This window comes from Leptopilina boulardi, unplaced genomic scaffold (genome assembly GCF_019393585.1).
Source record: "Leptopilina boulardi isolate dan_hultmark-lab unplaced genomic scaffold, ZJU_Lbou_2.1 LbouV2_266, whole genome shotgun sequence".
In the NCBI taxonomy this organism is placed as follows: domain Eukaryota; kingdom Metazoa; phylum Arthropoda; class Insecta; order Hymenoptera; family Figitidae; genus Leptopilina; species Leptopilina boulardi.
The window spans coordinates 436570-455603 of NW_026137825.1; the positions used below are offsets into that span (position 1 = coordinate 436570).

Genomic DNA, 19034 nt, shown 5'->3' on the forward strand with positions numbered 1-19034 from the left:
GACATAGGAATCTACTTTACCGACTGATGGTAAAACAGTTTTTTGAAAAATAAAAATATAAAAAATTACCGACATAGGAATCTACTTTACCGACTGATGGTAAAACAGTTTTTTGAAAAATAAAAATATAAAAAATTACCGACATAGGAATCTACCTTACCGACTGATGGTAAAACAGTTTTTTGAAAAATGAAAATATAAAAAATTACCGACATAGGAATCTACCATACCGACTGATGGTAAAGAAATTTTTTGAAAAATGAAAATATAAAAAATTACCGACATAGGAATCTACATTACCGACTGATGGTAAAACAGTTTTTTGAAAAATGAAAATATAAAAAATTACCGACATAGGAATCTACCTTACCGACTGATGGTAAAACAGTTTTTTGAAAAATGATAATATAAAAAATTACCGACATAGGAATCTACTTTACCGACTGATGGTAAAACAGTTTTTTGAAAAATGATAATATAAAAATTACCGACATAGAAATCTACCTTACCGACTGATGGTAAAGAAATTTTTTGAAAAATGAAAATATAAAAAATTACCGACATAGGAATCTACATTACCGACTGATGGTAAAGAAATTTTTTGAAAAATGAAAATATAAAAAATTACCGACATAGGAATCTACATTACCGACTGATGGTAAAACAGTTTTTTGAAAAATGAAAATATAAAAAATTACCGACATAGGAATCTACCTTACCGACTGATGGTAATTTTTTATATTTTTATTTTTCAAAAAACTGTTTTACCATCAGTCGGTAAGGTAGATTCCTATGTCGGTAATTTTTTATATTTTCATTTTTCAAAAAACTGTTTTACCATCAGTCGGTAATGTAGATTCCTATGTCGGTAATTTTTTATATTTTCATTTTTCAAAAAATTTCTTTACCATCAGTCGGTAAGGTAGATTCCTATGTCGGTAATTTTTATATTATCATTTTTCAAAAAACTGTTTTACCATCAGTCGGTAAAGTAGATTCCTATGTCGGTAATTTTTATATTATCATTTTTCAAAAAACTGTTTTACCATCAGTCGGTAAAGTAGATTCCTATGTCGGTAATTTTTTATATTTTCATTTTTCAAAAAATTTCTTTACCATCAGTCGGTATGGTAGATTCCTATGTCGGTAATTTTTTATATTTTCATTTTTCAAAAAACTGTTTTACCATCAGTCGGTAATGTAGATTCCTATGTCGGTAATTTTTTATATTATCATTTTTCAAAAAACTGTTTTACCATCAGTCGGTAAGGTAGATTCCTATGTCGGTAAGTTTTTATATTTTCATTTTTCAAAAAAAAATTCTTTACCATCAGTCGGTATGGTAGATTTCTATGTCGGTAATTTTTTATATTTTCATTTTTCAAAAAAGACTGTTTCACCATCAGTCGGTATGATAGATTTCTATGTCGGTTATTTTTTATATTTTCATTTTTCAAAAAATTTCTTTACCATCAATTGGTAAGGTAGATTTTTAAGTGACAAATAAAATTCTATTTTTTAATCGTACATTACAAAGAATAATATTCATTTATTTTAATATTGAAACAATTATAAGAGAGAGTTTTTTTATTATTTGTTAAAAAACTGCTATTTTAAGGATTAAAATCTAATTTAATACAAAGAAATCCACGAATATCGGTCCCTTGAAATCTGATATTCCTGGGTTTCACTGTATGTGACGCTACCTGAAAAAAGGACGAACTATAGGTTATGTTTTTGATTTTTCACATCAAACTATCATAAACATAACCTATAATTTTTTTTACTGTTTATCTCCTTTTCTTCAGAGAGTGTCACATAGTTATTTTTTTATCCTTTTTTTTAATTTTTTTAACTTCTAAAAAGTGAAATTTATTGTAATTAATGAAAAACAAATCGAGATATTTTTCGATAAGGGAGGGTAAAAAAGAAAGAAGAACGAGTAAAGTCAAAGAGTGAAAAAGAGTCATGTAAAGGTGAGTAGAGTTTTCTAAGTACTTATAGTACTTGGAATATATATATATATATATAGAGTATAGGACTATAGGGCACATTCTGTTCATGTATATATATATAAAGATAGGGTACCAGCTACACCTGGACCTTCTTCTTCAAGGGTGTACAAGAGCTCTCTTTGCTTCCACTTCACGATTCAACCATCCAACGTCGTGGGCTTTACAAGCCTTTTACAATGATATATTTATTTTTTTAAACTTACACAAACAATTCTTATAAATGTCTCATATTTATTATCGCGTTTACATATTTTCTTTAAAATTACAATTAGCTTCTAATCTTGTAATTATTAATTTTATTAAACATAAAAAAATTTTTTCCAAAAAAAAAATTGGTTACATGACCTAAACTGAATTGGGAATAGAAAGGATTTGTTTTATATTAATGATGAATAATAATAGACATATAGAGTGAAACATTTGAAATGTGACACCTACGATGAGGAATTTTTTAATTCTAATCCCCTAGCCATAGTTAGTAATATATAAGTATTAATAGTAATAAATAACTAGTAATAGTAATAAATAACTATTAATGGTAATAAATAACTAATAGTGGTAATAAATAACTATAGTAATAGTAATAAATAGCTAGTAGTAATAGTACAAGGGAACCTCTGAATTGTGACACTAAACTTAAGGTGCATTCACATGAAGGTGTAAGACGTCAAATTTTGTAACTAGACCATGAGTATAAAAGAGAAAAAGGTAAACGTTTTTTCTCCTCACACTCATTTTCTAGTTGAAAAATTTGAAACTTTACGTTTCCATGTGAATTCGCCCTAAAGTTAGTGTCAAATTCCAGAGGTTTCTTTGTTCTAGTTATATATTACTAACTATTACTAGTTATATATTACTATTATCTGCGCACAATGTGAAGGTGTATATATATATATATTCATGTAACGTGGTTAAAAAATGCCAACAAGGGGATTGTCCCGCGCGAAGAGGTTAGGGTTGCGATTGAGCACTTGAGCACGAGCCTCAGAGAAGAAATGCGGGGAGAACAATGGGCCGCAGAGGTAGCCAGAAGCTGGTGCTGTGTCATCCCAGTGTCTGAGCCCACCTCCTACGACGTGGTAACGACGTACGCGTCTACCATGACTTGGGAGTCTCTGATGTCTAGGGGCTGAAGGGGGGTGGCGAGGAAGGGGGCAAAATTATACTCACTGCTCTCTCTGCTACTCAGCATCGTCTGAAACAAGAAGAGAAAGCAAAGAAAAAAAAACACTAGACCACCCATATGATGACATCAAAATTCCTTTTGAATTTCTAAAATAATTTTTTTTTTTTTTGTTCTTTCCATTTCTATCAAAAATTTGTCTCGTCATTCTTGTAACACTTAAATGTTGTGATTTTTATTTTAATTATTGATATAACACGGTTGGGTCGCTCATCATTGTATATATATTCTATTGTGTTAATTCCTTGTCCACATTGTGGACAATTATATTTTGTCAAGGTTTTTACGCGTGACTATAAAATTTTTTTTAATGTAAAATATGTTTTTTTACGAAAATTGCAATTTTTTACCCGAATATACGGTCCAAGTGGTGAGATTACTCAATGTTGAGTGGAACCTCTAAAATGTGACAATTATTTTTTTTGTGTGTAGAAATTAGTATACTTATCGGAAGTGTCACATTTCGGAGGTTCTTTTGCATTGAAAAAAGAGGGAGCTAAAAAATAAAAATTATAGGTTATGTTTATGATACACGGACAAAAAAAATTTCACCTAGAACAGCGAAAAGTTTCACTGAAATAGCGAATTGTTTCTCTAGAATAGCAAAAACTTTCGCTATTTTAGTGAAACATTTCGCTGTTCCAGGTAAAAAAAAAAATTTCTGTGTATCATAAACATAACCTATAATTTTTTTTAGCTCCCTTTCTTCAAAAATTAGTCATAAACCCAAAACTTCCAAAATGCCAACTACCAAAAAAAAAAGAAAATCTTTTTTTAATGTAAAAATATTTTGAATAAAAGAAAGAAAAAGAAGAAAAGTATCTTCAATATATATATATATACCTGCGGAGATATTGAAAAAATAAAATTGAGAAATTGAATTTTAGCACAATTTTTGCCTTTCTCTTCTCACGTAGTAGTGCTCTTATCTCACGGTAGGATGCGGACGTATAGGTTCCATATTTCGGGGTGACGATGGAGCGAGAAAGAAAGAAAGGCAAAAAAAAGAGAGAAAAGAAGAACGAAGGGAGAGAGAGAGAGAGAAAGAGAGGAGAGAACAAGAGCACAGCTCGCTATTATTTTCTCAAGTGGCACTCTCTGGTTCAATGCTCGCTGGCTTGCTCTCTGCTACCAGATGTGCACGAACTCAAAAAAGAAAAGAAAAAAAAAAAAAAAAAGAGTGAGAGACAATCTGGTCATTTTAACAATTCCTCAATTAAAACTACGGAAATTAATATCAAATTTAATATTAAAAAAAACAGACGGAAAAAAATCTTTACCTGAAACAGCGATATATTTCTCTAAAATAGCAAAAACTTTCACTGTTTTAGTGAATGTATATCGCTGTTCCAGGTAAAAAAATTTTTTTCCGTCTGTTAATTTAAAATTAATTAAAATTTTTTTACTAATTCAGAGTATAAAAATATTTTGAAAATAGTCGAAATGGAATTTTTTTTTTTTAGAATTTGTTTAAAAATAAACACCAATTTTCCTGATGACAAGTTTTTCTTTTATTTTTTTTCCTCTTTCTTTCATTTTTCCTTCTCGAATCAGAGACATATTATATAATTTTAACTTATATCTGACAAATGATTTAACGTGCAACTCAAAACGGAGTAAAAAATATCTTCAGTCAATGATATAAATGAAAATAATAATTCATCCACTCTATTTTTTTTTTTTTCTAAAAGTACTTATTTTTAAACTAAAAATGATTTTAAATTACTAATAATTAATTAATTATCTTCACTAAATAACATTTTTTTTTTTTAAGAAAAAAATGACTTTTTTATTATGCAATTAATACTACGTCTAATATTTTCCTAAAGAACTTGTTTCTTTATTCACTTCTATATAGATATGTAAATTTTTAATTATTAGAAAAAAATAGAGTGGATTTTGTATATAGAGAAAATTGAAAAAAAAAATGTGATTACAATTCACAAATATTTACAACTTTCATATTTGATTGTTTATATAAATAATAATAAATTTTTTTTTTTGCAAGATACTTATATAGATCGAATATTATTCTAAAATAAAAGTATCAAAAAATAATATTTTATATATATGTATATGTAAATATATCTACATATATAGTTACCGAGAGAAAATTTAATATTCTCGGACGAATGTAAATTTTTAATCAAAAATAATTAAAAAAAAAAAAAAAATTATGCAATTAATTCAATAGTTACATTTGATTTTTTTAAATATTATAGTCACTCTCTCGGACTATATATATATTTATATAATATATAAGGAATAACTTCATATACTTGAAATTCAATTGTTGTAAATAAAAATTGCACGCCAAAAATATTTGAAAACAAAAAAAAAATATTATTATTATTATTGGCTTATCTTCGTCTATAGCCTCCTGAATTGTTGTTACCACCCCTTCCATATTGATAATTATTTGATCGATTCTGAAAAAAAAAATTGAAAAATCCACTCTAATTTCGTTTTTATTAGATTTTTTATTTCTTTTTATAGGTTATGTTTATGATAGTTAATTTTTTTTATTTATATTTTCACTTCAAACTATCATAAAACATAACCTACAATTTTTTGCTTCTTACAAAAAGCAAAAAAAAAAAAAAAATAGGTTATGTTTATGATAGTTAATTTCCTTTATTTATATTTTCATTTCAAACTATCATAAACATAACCTATAATTTTTTGCGTTTTATAAGAAAACATAACATAACATAATTAAACATAACCTATAATTTTTTCTTATAAAACGCAAAAAATTATAGGTTATGTTTATGATAGTTTGAAATGAAAATATAAATAAAGGAAATTAACTATATCATAAATATAACCTACAATTTTTTGCTTCTTGTAAAAAGCAAAAAAAAATATAGGTTATGTTTATGATAGTTTGAAATGAAAATATAAATAAAGGAAATTAACTATCATAAACATAACCTATATTTTTTTTGCTTTTTGTAAGAAGCAAAAAATTATAGGTTATGTTTATGATAGTTTGAAATGAAACTATAAACAAAGGAAATTAACTATATCATAAACATAACCTACAATTTTTTGTTTCTTACAAAAAGCAAAAAAAAAAAAATAGGTTATGTTTATGATAGTTAATTCCCTTTATTTATATTTTCATTTCAAACTATCATAAACATAACCTATAATTTTTTGCTTCTTACAAAAAGCAAAAAAAAATATAGGTTATGTTTATGATAGTTTTATCTGGATTAAAAGTTGCTTTTTAATTATAAAGAAAATCAATGTCAGTTTTCATTAAATATTTTTAAATTAATAGATTAATAATAATAATAATAATAATAATAATAATAATAATAAGCAATAAATTGTATTGAAAATTATTTTGTATATTTTTACTCTCCAAAATATCATAAACATAACCTATAAATTATAATTATAAAAAATAAAATAATTTTTTTTAGATTCTACTTACTGAAAATGATGATTCCCAAGGTCCACGGCCTTGTCCTCGATTCTGTTGATTATTATTTGATTGTGAACTGTAATTATTTGCCCAGGGATTTGGAAGTTGTTGTTGACCACGTTGTTGACTCTGATGACCCGATTGGCTTGGATTATTTCGATAATCCTGTCGATTTTGATTTGTCTGATAGCCATGACGATTATGTTGATTTGAATTTTGATAATCGCGTTGTTGTTGTTGTTGTTGTTGTCTCGAGTCACTACTGGAATGAGAATTATATCTACCGCCAGATGAACCGGAACTGTATCCACTTTGATAGCCTGAAATTAACAAAAAAAAAAAATTTTTCCTTTATTTTTTTAGGTTATGAAGAAATCATAAATTTTTGAAAATACAATGACATCTCTATAAGAATTTTATTAGTTCATGGTGTATGGTATACTAAATTTTCAACTACCGCACCCTGCTCTAGTAAACTTTGGTTGGACAAAACTTTAATTGGACAAAACTTTGATTTAATAAAACTTTGGTTAAACAAAATTTTAATTGGACAAAACTTTGGTTGGACAAAAACTTTGATTGGACAAAATTTTAATTGGACAAAACTTTAATTAGACAAAATTTTGGATTGTACAAAACTTGGAATGGACAAAACTTTAGTTGGACAAAATTTTGATTGGACAAAATTTTGATTTGATAAAACTTTGGTTGGACAAAACTTTAAACTTTAATTTTAGTAACTGTCGTGTTAAAATTAAAAATTACTATAAAGTCACTAAAATTTTACTAAAACAGGGTGCGGTAGTTGACGAGAATTATGACAAATGTCGAGTGGGGACAATGGAAACCAAACCTAAATTTGCACTAAAGCAGAGTGCGGTAGTTGAAAATTTAGTGAAATTTTGTTAAAATTTAAAGTTACTATAAAGTCACTAAATTTTTCACTAAATCAGGGTGCGGTAGTTAAAAATTTAGTACTCATAATTCTCGTCAACTATCGCACCCTGCTCTAGTAAAATTTTAGTGAATTTATAGTAATTTTTAATTTTAACACGAAAGTCACTAAAATTTTACTAGAGCAGGGTGCGATAGTTGACGAAAATTCTAAAAATGGCGAGTGGAAATTTTCGCAAGTGGGGACAATGGAAACCAACCCTTAATTTGCACTAAAGCAGAGTGCGGTAGTTAAAAATTTAGTGACATTCTACTTAGAATTGAAAGTTACTATAATGTCACTAAATTTTCAACTACCGCACCTTGCTCTAGTGAAAATTTATTAACTTCATAGTAACTTTTAATTTGAACTAGAATGTTACTAGATTTTCAACTATCGTACCCTGTTCTAATGAAAATTTAGTAACATTCTAGTTCAAATTAAAAGTTACTATGAAGTTAATAAATTTTCACTAGAGCAGGGTGCGGTAGTTGAAAATTTAGTGACATTATAGTAACTTTCAATTCTAAGTAGAATGTCACTAAATTTTTAACTACCGCACCCTGCTTTAGTTTAAATTTAGGTTTGGTTTCCATTGTCCCCACTCGACATTTGTCATATAATTCTCGTCAACTACCGCACCCTGCTATAGTAAAATTTTAGTGACTTTTGTGTTAAAATTAAAAATTACTATAAAGTCACTAAAATTTTACTAGAGCAGGGTACGGTAGTTGAAAATCTAGTGACATTCTAGTTCAAATTAAAAGTTACTATAAAATTTTAGTGACTTTTGTGTTAAAATTAAAAGTTACTATAAAGTCACTAAAATTTTACTAGAGCAGGGTACGGTAGTTGAAAATCTAGTGACATTCTAGTTCAAATTAAAAGTTACTATAAAATCACTTAATTTTCACTAGACCAGGGGTGCGGTAGTTGACAAGAATTATGACAAATAACGAACGGTGACAATGGCAACCTTTTGGACATATTCTCAGTGTAGAACATCCGAAATGTAAAAATTCCCAACCTAAACCACTTTTTCATAAAAAAAATCGACTTTCAAAAATTAACCACTGCCAGTAGCAGAGAGTAAATAGTAAAGCGCTTAAAAGTAAAATACATATCAAACGTGATCCAATCAAAAAGAAAATTGAGGGTTATTTCTGATAGGCAATAAACAAGCAATCAATTAAGAGTCAAAAAAGACAAATTGCTGTTCATAAACATCGCAGCAGAAAAAAAAGAGTCGTAGTGAATAATCGTTTGTGGACAAAAAATAAAAGGAAAGAAAGAGATAGAAAGAGAGAACAACTTTAGAATAATTGTAGACTGCTTTCTCATTGTATATAGGTATATTACGTACAACATGATATTAAAGTTGAATGGGAGCGTGCCGGCCGCGTGTCTTGTTCATATGCGTCGTGAGATGAGGAGCACGTATGTTTGCCAGCATCACGAAACGTCATAATATGACCGACGTTCACGATGCTAATAATACGAATTGTCCAAACTCGTAAAGGGCAACGGGACATCAACGCCTTTCGTCAAAAACTCGCACCCACCATTTACAATTATTATTATTATTATTATTGGCCGCACAAAATAATTGCTTTCATAGAGATCGCGAGTTTAGCAAAACATAACCTCAAAATTTATTGCAAAACTTAGATTCAAGGCGCGTAATTATTGTAATATTTTGGTAAACTTGAACCTATAATCTAAAAATTTGTTAGATTTCAAGAGCAAATTTTATATATAAATTTATGAAAATTTTTATTTTAATTTTTTAGAATTTTCTTAGAGCAGCAGTTTTTTAACAGAAAAAATGTAAGGTTATGAAAAAGTTAAAAAAAAAATGTTATGAATAAGATAAAACTTTGGTTGGACAAAACTTTGATTGGACAAAAACTTTGACTGACCAAAACTTTAATTTGACAAATTTTGGGTTGGACAAAACTTTAATTGAACAAAACTTGGAATTTTGACTTTGATTTGATAAAACTTTGGTTGAACAAAACTTTAATTGGACAAAACTTTGATCTAATAAAACTTTGGTTAAACAAAATTTTAATTGGACAAAATTTTATTGGACAAAACTTTGATTTGATAAAACTTTGGTTAGACAAAAACTTTGATTGGACAAAACTTTAATTGAACAAACTTTTAATTTGACAAATTTTGGGTTGGACAAAACTTTAATTGAACAAAACTTGGAATGGACAAAACTTTAATTGGACAAAATTTTAATTTAACAAATTTTGGATTGGACAAAACTTTAATTGGACAAAACTTTGATTTGATAAAACTTTGGTTGGACAAAAACTTTGGTTGGACAAAAACTTTGATTGGGCAAAACTTGGAATGGACAAAACTTTAATTTGACAAATTTTGGATTGGACAAAACTTTAATTGGACCAAATTTTGGATTGGACAAAATTTTGATTTGACAAAACCTTAATTGAACAAAACTTTGTTTGGACAAAACTTTAATTGGACAAAACTTTAATTTGACAAATTTTGGGTTGGACAAATCTTTAATTAAACAAAACTTGGAATGGACAAAATTTTAATTGGACAAAACTTTAGTTGGACAAAATTTTGATTTGACAAAACTTGAATTGGACAAAATTTTGATTTGATAAAACTTTGGTTGGACAAAACTTTAATTGGACAAAACTTTGATTTGATAATACTTTGGTTAAACAAAATTTTAATTGGACAAAACTTTGCTTGGACAAAACTTTGATTGGACAAAACTTTGATTTGATAAAACTTTGGTTGGCCAAATAACTTTGATTGGACAAATTTTTGAAAAGTCGTGTGACACTTGTATAATAATTTTATTAGTTCATGGCGTAATTTAAAAAGTATACGCCAAGAACTAATAAAATTATTATAAAAGTGTCACACGACTTTTCAAAATTCCGTCAAACCAGAAGATTCTCAGAATTTAGAAACGAAAAATCTTGTTTTAAAAAAGCAAAAAAATAACCTCAAAATTTTTATGTTTTTTCAATGTATATATGAATAAAAGGTGCGTATAGAAAAACAAGAAAATTTTTCCTTTCTTTATTGGAACTAATTGCTACCTGACCGGTGGGGTTGAAACTATATATATATATATATATATATAAGTTCAGGATCTGGTAGACGGTGGGCGCGCACACTATTATCATAAACGCAACAATAACGAGGGATGATCCGTCGAGTAAACTGTGTTTTGGACCCCTTTTCAGTGCGAGGGTGAGGATTACCAGTTCCCCCTTTTTCTCGTATATATACCCATGACAAGAATTTGTATCCCTCTGCGGAATCCAAAGAAGGTATATAGGAAAGGGAGTGCTGTTATTGTTACCGTTGATAGAGAAAGGAAAGGAGAAAAACGCGCTAGTCCAAAGTGAGAAGCATTTTCGGAGATATATATATATATATAGAGAGTACAGAATCCCAGGATCAAAATAGAAGCTTCTGCTGATGATGATGAAGAGAGAAAAAGAGGGGAATGGAATCAACAACCAACCCTAATAAAATCTCTCTCTCTCTCTCTTTCTCTCTATTTATCGCATTCTATTAGAAGCTCGATTGGACTGAGCTATGCGATTAGCATGCGTCACTGCTATCGAAAAGAAAATGCTTCATTTGATTGAATGCATTGAGGATATATATACAATAATTGATGAAAAGACGATTTTGGGTCAAAGTTTGCGAAAAATCTCCCAATTGAAAGATTTCGGTCAAAATACCGAATAGAAAGCTTACAATAAAAAAATTTAGTGACTTTATAGTAACTTTAAATTTTAACAAAATTTCACTAAATTTTCAACTATCGCACCCTGCTTTAGTTTAAATTTAGGTTTGGTTTCCATTGTCCCCACTCGCCAAAATTCCCACTCGACATTTGTCATAATTCTCGTCAACTACCGCACCCTGCTTTAGTAAAATTTTTAGTGACTTTATAGTAATTTTTAATTTTAACACGAAAGTTACTAAAATTTTACCAGAGCAGGGTACGGTAGTTGACGAGAATTATATGACAAATGTCGAGTGGGGACAATGGAAATTAAACCTAAATTTAAACTAAAGTAGGGTGCGGTAGTTAAAAATTTAGTGACATTCTACTTAGAATTGAAATTTACTATAATGTCACTAAATTTTTAACTACCTGCTCTAGTGAAAATTTATTAACTTCATAGTAACTTTTAATTTGAACTAGAATGTTACTAAATTTTCATTAGAACAGGGTACGGTAGTTGAAAATCTAGTAACATTCTAGTTCAAATTAAAAGTTACTATGAAGTTAATAAATTTTCACTAGAGCAGGGTGCGGTAGTTGAAAATTTAGTGACATTATAGTAACTTTCAATTCTAAGTAGAATATCACTAAATTTTTAACTACCGCGCCCTGGTTTAGTGCAAATTTAGGTTCGGTTTCCATTGTCCCCACTTGCCAAAATTTCCACTCGCCATTTGTTATAATTTGCGTCAACTACCGCACCCTGCTCTAGTTTTTAATTTTAACACGAAAGTTACTAAAATTTTACTAGAGCAGGGTGCGGTAGTTGACGAGATTTATGACAAATGTCGAGTGGGAATTTTGTCGAGTGGGGACAATGGAAATCAAACCTAAATTTTTTTTTAAATTTTCATTCCATTAATCGCGGTTGACTATTATCAAATAAATATATTTACTTGAACCAAATAAATTTTATTGAAATTAAATAAACTGTATTCGAACTGTATTTTCTCTATTTAAAACAAATAATACACAGAAAGAAAATGGTTTAAATACAGTTTATTTAATTTAAATAAAAATTATTTGGTTCAAGTAAATATTTTATTGATCATATTAAATACTTGAGTATTCCAATACTATAAATAAAATATAATTGTTATATTATCGAAAACTACTTCTAAAAATTGATTTGTAAGAAAATAATCAGAAAATTAATAAATAGAATGAATTTTTAGGTTAGGAATCTTGTGATTTGACAAATAAGGATATAAAAGTGTACCAACCATAAAATACAAAAACATGTAGATAATGGCGGTTAATTTAAAAATAGTTAAAACTTATAAATTAAAATTATAGTAAGATAAAGAAATTTTTGCTTATATTATTTTTTTTTTTTTGGGAAATTTGATTACAGAAATGTATTTTTTAAAAATAATATTCAAATTCTAAAATTTTTTGAATACTTTATCAATCTGATAAAGTATATATAATCAAAAAAAAATTTGAAAAAATTTCTTTTTTCTTTCAAGCAAAAAGGGAAATTGTTTAAAATGCAATTTAGAGAGGAATTTTTGATTAAATACTACATTGTTGTTCCAATACTCGTTTATGGGAGTTTCAAATGTCTATATATATATATGTATGTATATGTCCGACAGAAGGTATGGGAACATATATATATATATATATATATATATATATGAAGGCAGTATATACCTATACTATGAGTATTGGATTGGATCGCCGCGTCAGCAATACAAACACTTGAAGCATCGATGTGGCTCGACTAGCGGTTGCTGTTCGATTCTCTCTCTCTCTCTTACTCTCCTGTTTTCAACTGAAATTACATTTTCCCACTACTTCCCTACAGTTTCAATATATCGGTCTTCCCTTTTTTTCCTACTTTTTTTTCTATATTTTGTTGAACCATCAAGTGCATAAGTGCGTTATATGTAGAAATATAGTGATTGGTTTTCCATATATACAAAAAAAATCCTAAATTTTTAACGAGACATTTATTAATAATAATCCTAAAATCAAAAATTTTAAATTAGATATTTTTTCCAGTGATATTTTATAATTTTTGCTTCCTCGTGAAGGAAGCTTAGTAGTCCTTTCGTTTATAAAAAATTTTCAAAGTGTTGTAAACAAATTTTTCTCTATATAGAAACATGTTATATAAGATCCTGATCAATTGTCCGGATGTATGTGTGTGTGGATCCCTTTTTTGTTTAGAAGATAATTTTAACAGGTTTTAATGGATTTAGATAAAATTTGGTAGGCTCATTTATCATATTAATATCTCAAATCTGACCAAAGGATTTTGAAAAATACCAAAAAAAAAATTTTTATCGTCTTTTTTCCAAAATTTTTTTCTAATCCTTACATAGTCAAATAAAATTAAACAGCATGTCGCTATTATTTTTTTACCTTCAAACAACACAAATTAACCTTCAAAAAAAAACCTACCAATTGAACCTAAATTGCAAGAGAATAAGAATAATCAATTTTATTCGATTTTTTTTTAGAAAGAATGTTCTCCTGGAAAATGAAAAAATCCCTTACAAAGTCAAATAAAATTAAACAGCATGTCTCTATTATTTTTTTTACCTTTAAACAACATAAATTACCTTAAAAAAAACATACCAATTGAATCTAAATTGTAAGAGAATAAGAATAATCTATTTTATTCGATTTTTTTTTAGAAAGAACGTGTCTAACGAAATATGTACTTGTACTACTGCTATAACTTATTTATTCTACTGAGAAAATTTCAAACATTTAGAATGTCTGGCTAAATATTTATTTGAACCACTGAAAAAATTTTAAAAGTATGACTCAATGTCAAGGTCGTTCAATGTCATTTGAAAGTCAAGTCAAGGTCATTCAAGGTCATTTGAAGGTCAAGTCAAGGTCATTCAAGGTCATTCAAGGTCGTTTGAAGGTCAAATCAAGAATGTCTGACTAAATATTTACTTGTATTACTAACAAAATTGCAAACCCGTCCAACTAAATATTTACTTGTACTACTACTTGTACTGTGGATAGAATGTTTTCCTGGAAAATGAAAAAATCCCTTACATAGTCAAATAAAATTAAACATCATGTCTCTATTATTTTTTTACCTTCAAACAAAACATATTACCTCTAAAAAAACCCTACCAATTAAACCTTAATTGCAAGAGAAGAAGAATAATAATTTTTTTTCGATTTTTTGCTTCCTCGTGGAGAAAGCTTTGTAGTCCTTTCGTTTATAAAAATTTTCAAAGTGACGGAAATAAATTTTTCTCTATATAGAAACATGTTATATAAGATCCTGATCAATTGTCCGTATGTGTGTGTGTGGATCCCTTTTTTGTTTAGAAAATAACTTTAACAGGTTTTAATGGATTTAGATAAAATTTGGTACGCTCATTTATCATATTAATATCTCAAATCTGACCAAAGGATTTTAAAAAATACGAAAAAAAAATTTTATCGTCTTTTTTTCAAAATTTATTTTTTAATTGAAAAAATTTTTAAATAGAAAAATTTTAGGTTATATATTATAAAATCGTATTCCTTACGTCAAGACAAATCGATCGGTATATATAAAGTATATCATTAATTTAAATTTAAAGAATTAATGAAAGTTAAAAAATCAAAAATTCACATTTTGGCTATAAAATTTTGTAATTATTTAAATTTAAGTTTATAGATGAAATAATTTTATTCCTTACATGAAAACGAATCGATTGGTATATATAAAATTTACATTTGAGGTAAATTTAATAAATTAATGAAAGTTAAAAATAGAAAATACACATTTTATACCTGAAAAATTGTTTATTTAAATTCAAGTTTAAATATTAAATAATTGTGTTCCTTGCATTAAAACGAAACGATATAATTGTAAATAATTATAAATTATATATTATTTTTCATTAATATTTAGAAATTTCAGTTAAAATATGAAATTTTTGATTTTTTAACTTCCATTAATTATTTAAATTTAATTCAAATGTTTAGGTATACTCAAATGTTTAGATTATTATATTATTTTTGTATGTTTATTTCAATGTTAATGCTTCTTCCACGAGGAAGCAAATTTTTTTTTACTGATCGTAAAGAGGAAGCAAAATGTTCATGTAATGACCCAGTCGAAAATCCTACGCTATGTTAAGCTGAACAAAAAGTTGTTTTGAAGTATTGAGATAACCATTAGAGAATTGTGAGACAGTAGATAACTAGCTATAGAAAACTTTCAGGAAGCCTGTTATGGCCGATTTTTCGCTTCCACGGAAAGCTTGAAAATAACAAATTTTGTACGTTTTAAACAAAGCATTCAAGTAGCTTTGAGAGAGTTATCAAAGAGTTGCAGGATTTTGCATATATAAAAAGAAAGCGTTCAGGTGGCGAAAATTAAATGAAGCGTCATGGATGTTTCAGGAAACAGCGGAAAAATGACAATGATCAAAAATTAAATTTAACCTTTCTTTCCATCTTTATTTATCTCGTGAAAATATTATGTATTAGATTATTATATTTAAATATTGAAGAATTAAAGAAAAATTATTTACGTCAGACTCGGTATTTTAACTTTTAGTACATTGTTGTCAACCAAAATTTGTAAATAAAAATACGCTGTTAAATTCATTTTCATAAATTATGAAATTCTAAAAGAATAAAGAATATATTATTTATAAAAAATATTCATAAATATCAAGTATAAAAATAATAATCTTTTTTTTTAAATATTAAAAATTTTGTCTTTTTTTAAGAAATTGTATTCATTATTCAATATAAAAGGTTTTCACCGTGTTCGTATTCCTAACCCCAAATTTTGCTCAAGTTATATATAATCTTTTTCGTATATAATTTAAGTGTTTAAAAATAAACGTTTTCTTTGAAAAGTAATTTTTTATATAATATATAAAGAATAATTATTAATTGTATAAAACGGATTTACAAATTACTATAGAATTTTTATAATTTTTCGATTTAGTTTAATTTAATGAAATTATTCTAGTTTTCAGGAAGTGTAAAAAAGGTAATTAAATTACATATTAATTTGCAACTTGTGAAAAGCGAATATTAAACTAGGCATTAGGAAAGCATTCACCAAGCAAACTGGTAGACCTTTTGCTAGAAGCTGTCCACAGATATTCAACAAGCTGTAGAAAAAGCTTCCCGTTAAGAAGTCAGAAAGCAAATATCACAGAATTTTAGGTCTAATGTATAAATAGTTGCCATGAAGCTTTTGAAACCTTCATAACAGTTACCTGAAGGCCATGTGAACCCTTCAGGGAAACTTACGATTTTCGACTGGGGAACATCTGAATTTACAATTTGTTTTTTTTTAAATTTTGATCCCATTATTTTAGTTACTTGTCAGATTATCAATATTTAATGTTAGTACACCTGTGTATCTGTGTCAATTCACATATATAACTATATACATAACCTATTTATAAAATTTTAACATCGTAAAAATAATATAATAAAGAGAAATATAATAAATTAGTTATTAAATATATATATATATATATAGTGAAAGAAAAATTGTTCATACAAGCATATTATATTTAAGGGGAAACGATGCGAACAATTTACATTATTTACACGTTTACACATTTGGGTAAACAAAATATATTAAGTGGGAAAGGTTTTTGGATTCTTGGCACTTTTTTCTCTCTCTCTCTCTCTCTATATATATATATATATATATATATATTGAACGAAGGTGCTCGCCCATATATAAGAGGACACATATTTAGCTTTCCTTACGCGTTCACCACGTGCCTTATACAATGTTTACTTACAGATACCTAAGCACATAAAGCGAGAGGATCTGTACTGAAGAAAAATACGCGAGTCAAAAATAATGAAAAAAATTTATATATTCGATTGGCCAGTTAAAAAAAAACGGTTAAGGTTACATATATATACGTAAATATATATAAGAAAAACTCAGTTTCATTTTTAAAATAAAATAAAAATATTAGTACCTTTCTCCATGTAAATTAAAAGCATCGACATTAATTAATTAAAACGGTAACCGATATGGTAATCGCTGCCATAGCAACAGTTGTCATATAGTAACCGATGCCATAGCAACCGATACCATATAGTAACAGTTACTATAGCAACCGTTGCCATGGTAAATGGTTCCCTAGTAACTGTTGCTAAGGTAATTGCTACCATAGTAACCGTTGCCAAGGTAACTGCTGCCACAGTTGCCGTTGCCATGGTAACTGCTGACATAATTACTGTTGCCATGGTAACTGTTTCCATAACAGCAGTTGGCAAAAGGTAACTGCTTCCATAGCAACGCGGTTGCTAAGGTATCTGTTGCCATAGCAACCGTTGCTTATAGGTAATTCCTGCCATAGCAGCGGTATAGCCAACATACAGTAAACCATATACAAACAGACGGACAGACGCAAAAATTACTTTTAAGACCTTGGGCCAAAAAAAAATACCAAACTATAAATTCTGCTTTAAATATATATGACGATAATATAAAGAAATGACAACAAGACTGAAAGTAATGAAGTAGTTAGAAGAAGAAATTGTCATTTGGAGGCGTGTTTCCAAGCAGCTAAGATGGTAGTTGTCTTTAGAATATATAAAAAAAAACCAGTTAGCACGATGCTCGCGAGTGCTAACTCCACCTTTTATTCCGCCTCCTGGCTCAACTTTTTTTTTCCAACGCAATTCCTAAGAGATTTCTCTCTCTCTCTTACTCTCTACAGGTATATATTCATTTTCGCCTTTAAACTCTCTCAAGCATCAGGCTCGTCTCGCGAGAAAAAAGCGTTTGAGATTTTCCTTATTATATACGTATATATATATATATATATAGAGAGAGCCGTCGGTAATGGAGGCTCTCGAAATTTCAGCCTGGTCGAAACAAAACGGCAAAGAAACGAGACGTTTATACTTTCTCTCTCTCTCTCTTCATCGCTTGCTTGCTGCGATTTGTTCAAGAGGAAAATACATCTAGCGCACATATATATATAAAGATGAGGGTGCGGTTCTTTGGAGCATGCCACTCTGTAACATATATATATATATATATTTGTAGGAGGATGCAATTTTTTTTTTCCAAAAAAAATTTTACTCTTTAAAATGACAGAAATTCTAAGAAAGAATCATATAATTCTTCTATATATGGAGAGCTAATATATTTAAAGAAGACACAAATTCAAATTAAGCGACCAACAGATGAATTTCAATTAAATCCTTTCTGCAATGAAAAGCCGCAGTCAAGAAGACTTTTTTTGTTAAAATTGCAAACAAAATGGAAACATCACTTAAAACAATATGACCAATACGAACTTATTATTTGTACACAAATCCAATTTAAATAGGAATTTTTTTGCCTTAAATTCTTTTCAAAATCAACTCTTTCTTTTTAATCGCTAATTTCTATTCCCAATTAGATTATGAAAAAAAAAATATCGATAACGGAATCGTTATTCTCTCTGTCTCTCTATAGTTGTGGCACGCCCTCTGTAACTAATTTCGAGTGCATTTAATGACTATGTGCCGCAAGGCTTGGCCGACAAAGTATAGCGTGTGGCAAATACTCTGATATAGAGTGTGGGGTGTGGTGGGACGGCACGAAGCACTTGAGTTTCGTATACGCGGTGGGATGTGGGAGGTTTTACTGCGGAAGGGAACGTTATAGCTATGGGAGAGAAAGAGAGAGAGAGAGAGGCAGAGAGACAGAGAGAAAGAGAAGGGGGCAAAAA

At 28.3% G+C, this 19034-nt stretch overlaps 1 protein-coding gene across 1 annotated transcript in view; it reads right to left on the reverse strand.

Annotated features, from left to right (window-relative positions):
* Window positions 1-5423: 5423 nt before the first annotated feature.
* Window positions 5424-19034, reverse strand: part of LOC127281423 (5'-3' exoribonuclease 2 homolog) — a 68527-nt gene continuing 54916 nt past the window's right edge. The window contains exons 16-17 of the mRNA XM_051305130.1: window positions 6641-6951; window positions 5424-5627 (exon numbers count right to left, since the gene is read on the reverse strand). Coding sequence (XP_051161087.1) covers window positions 5559-5627; window positions 6641-6951 — 380 coding nt within the window. The 3' untranslated portion in view covers window positions 5424-5558. The remainder of the gene's footprint in view (window positions 5628-6640; window positions 6952-19034) is intronic.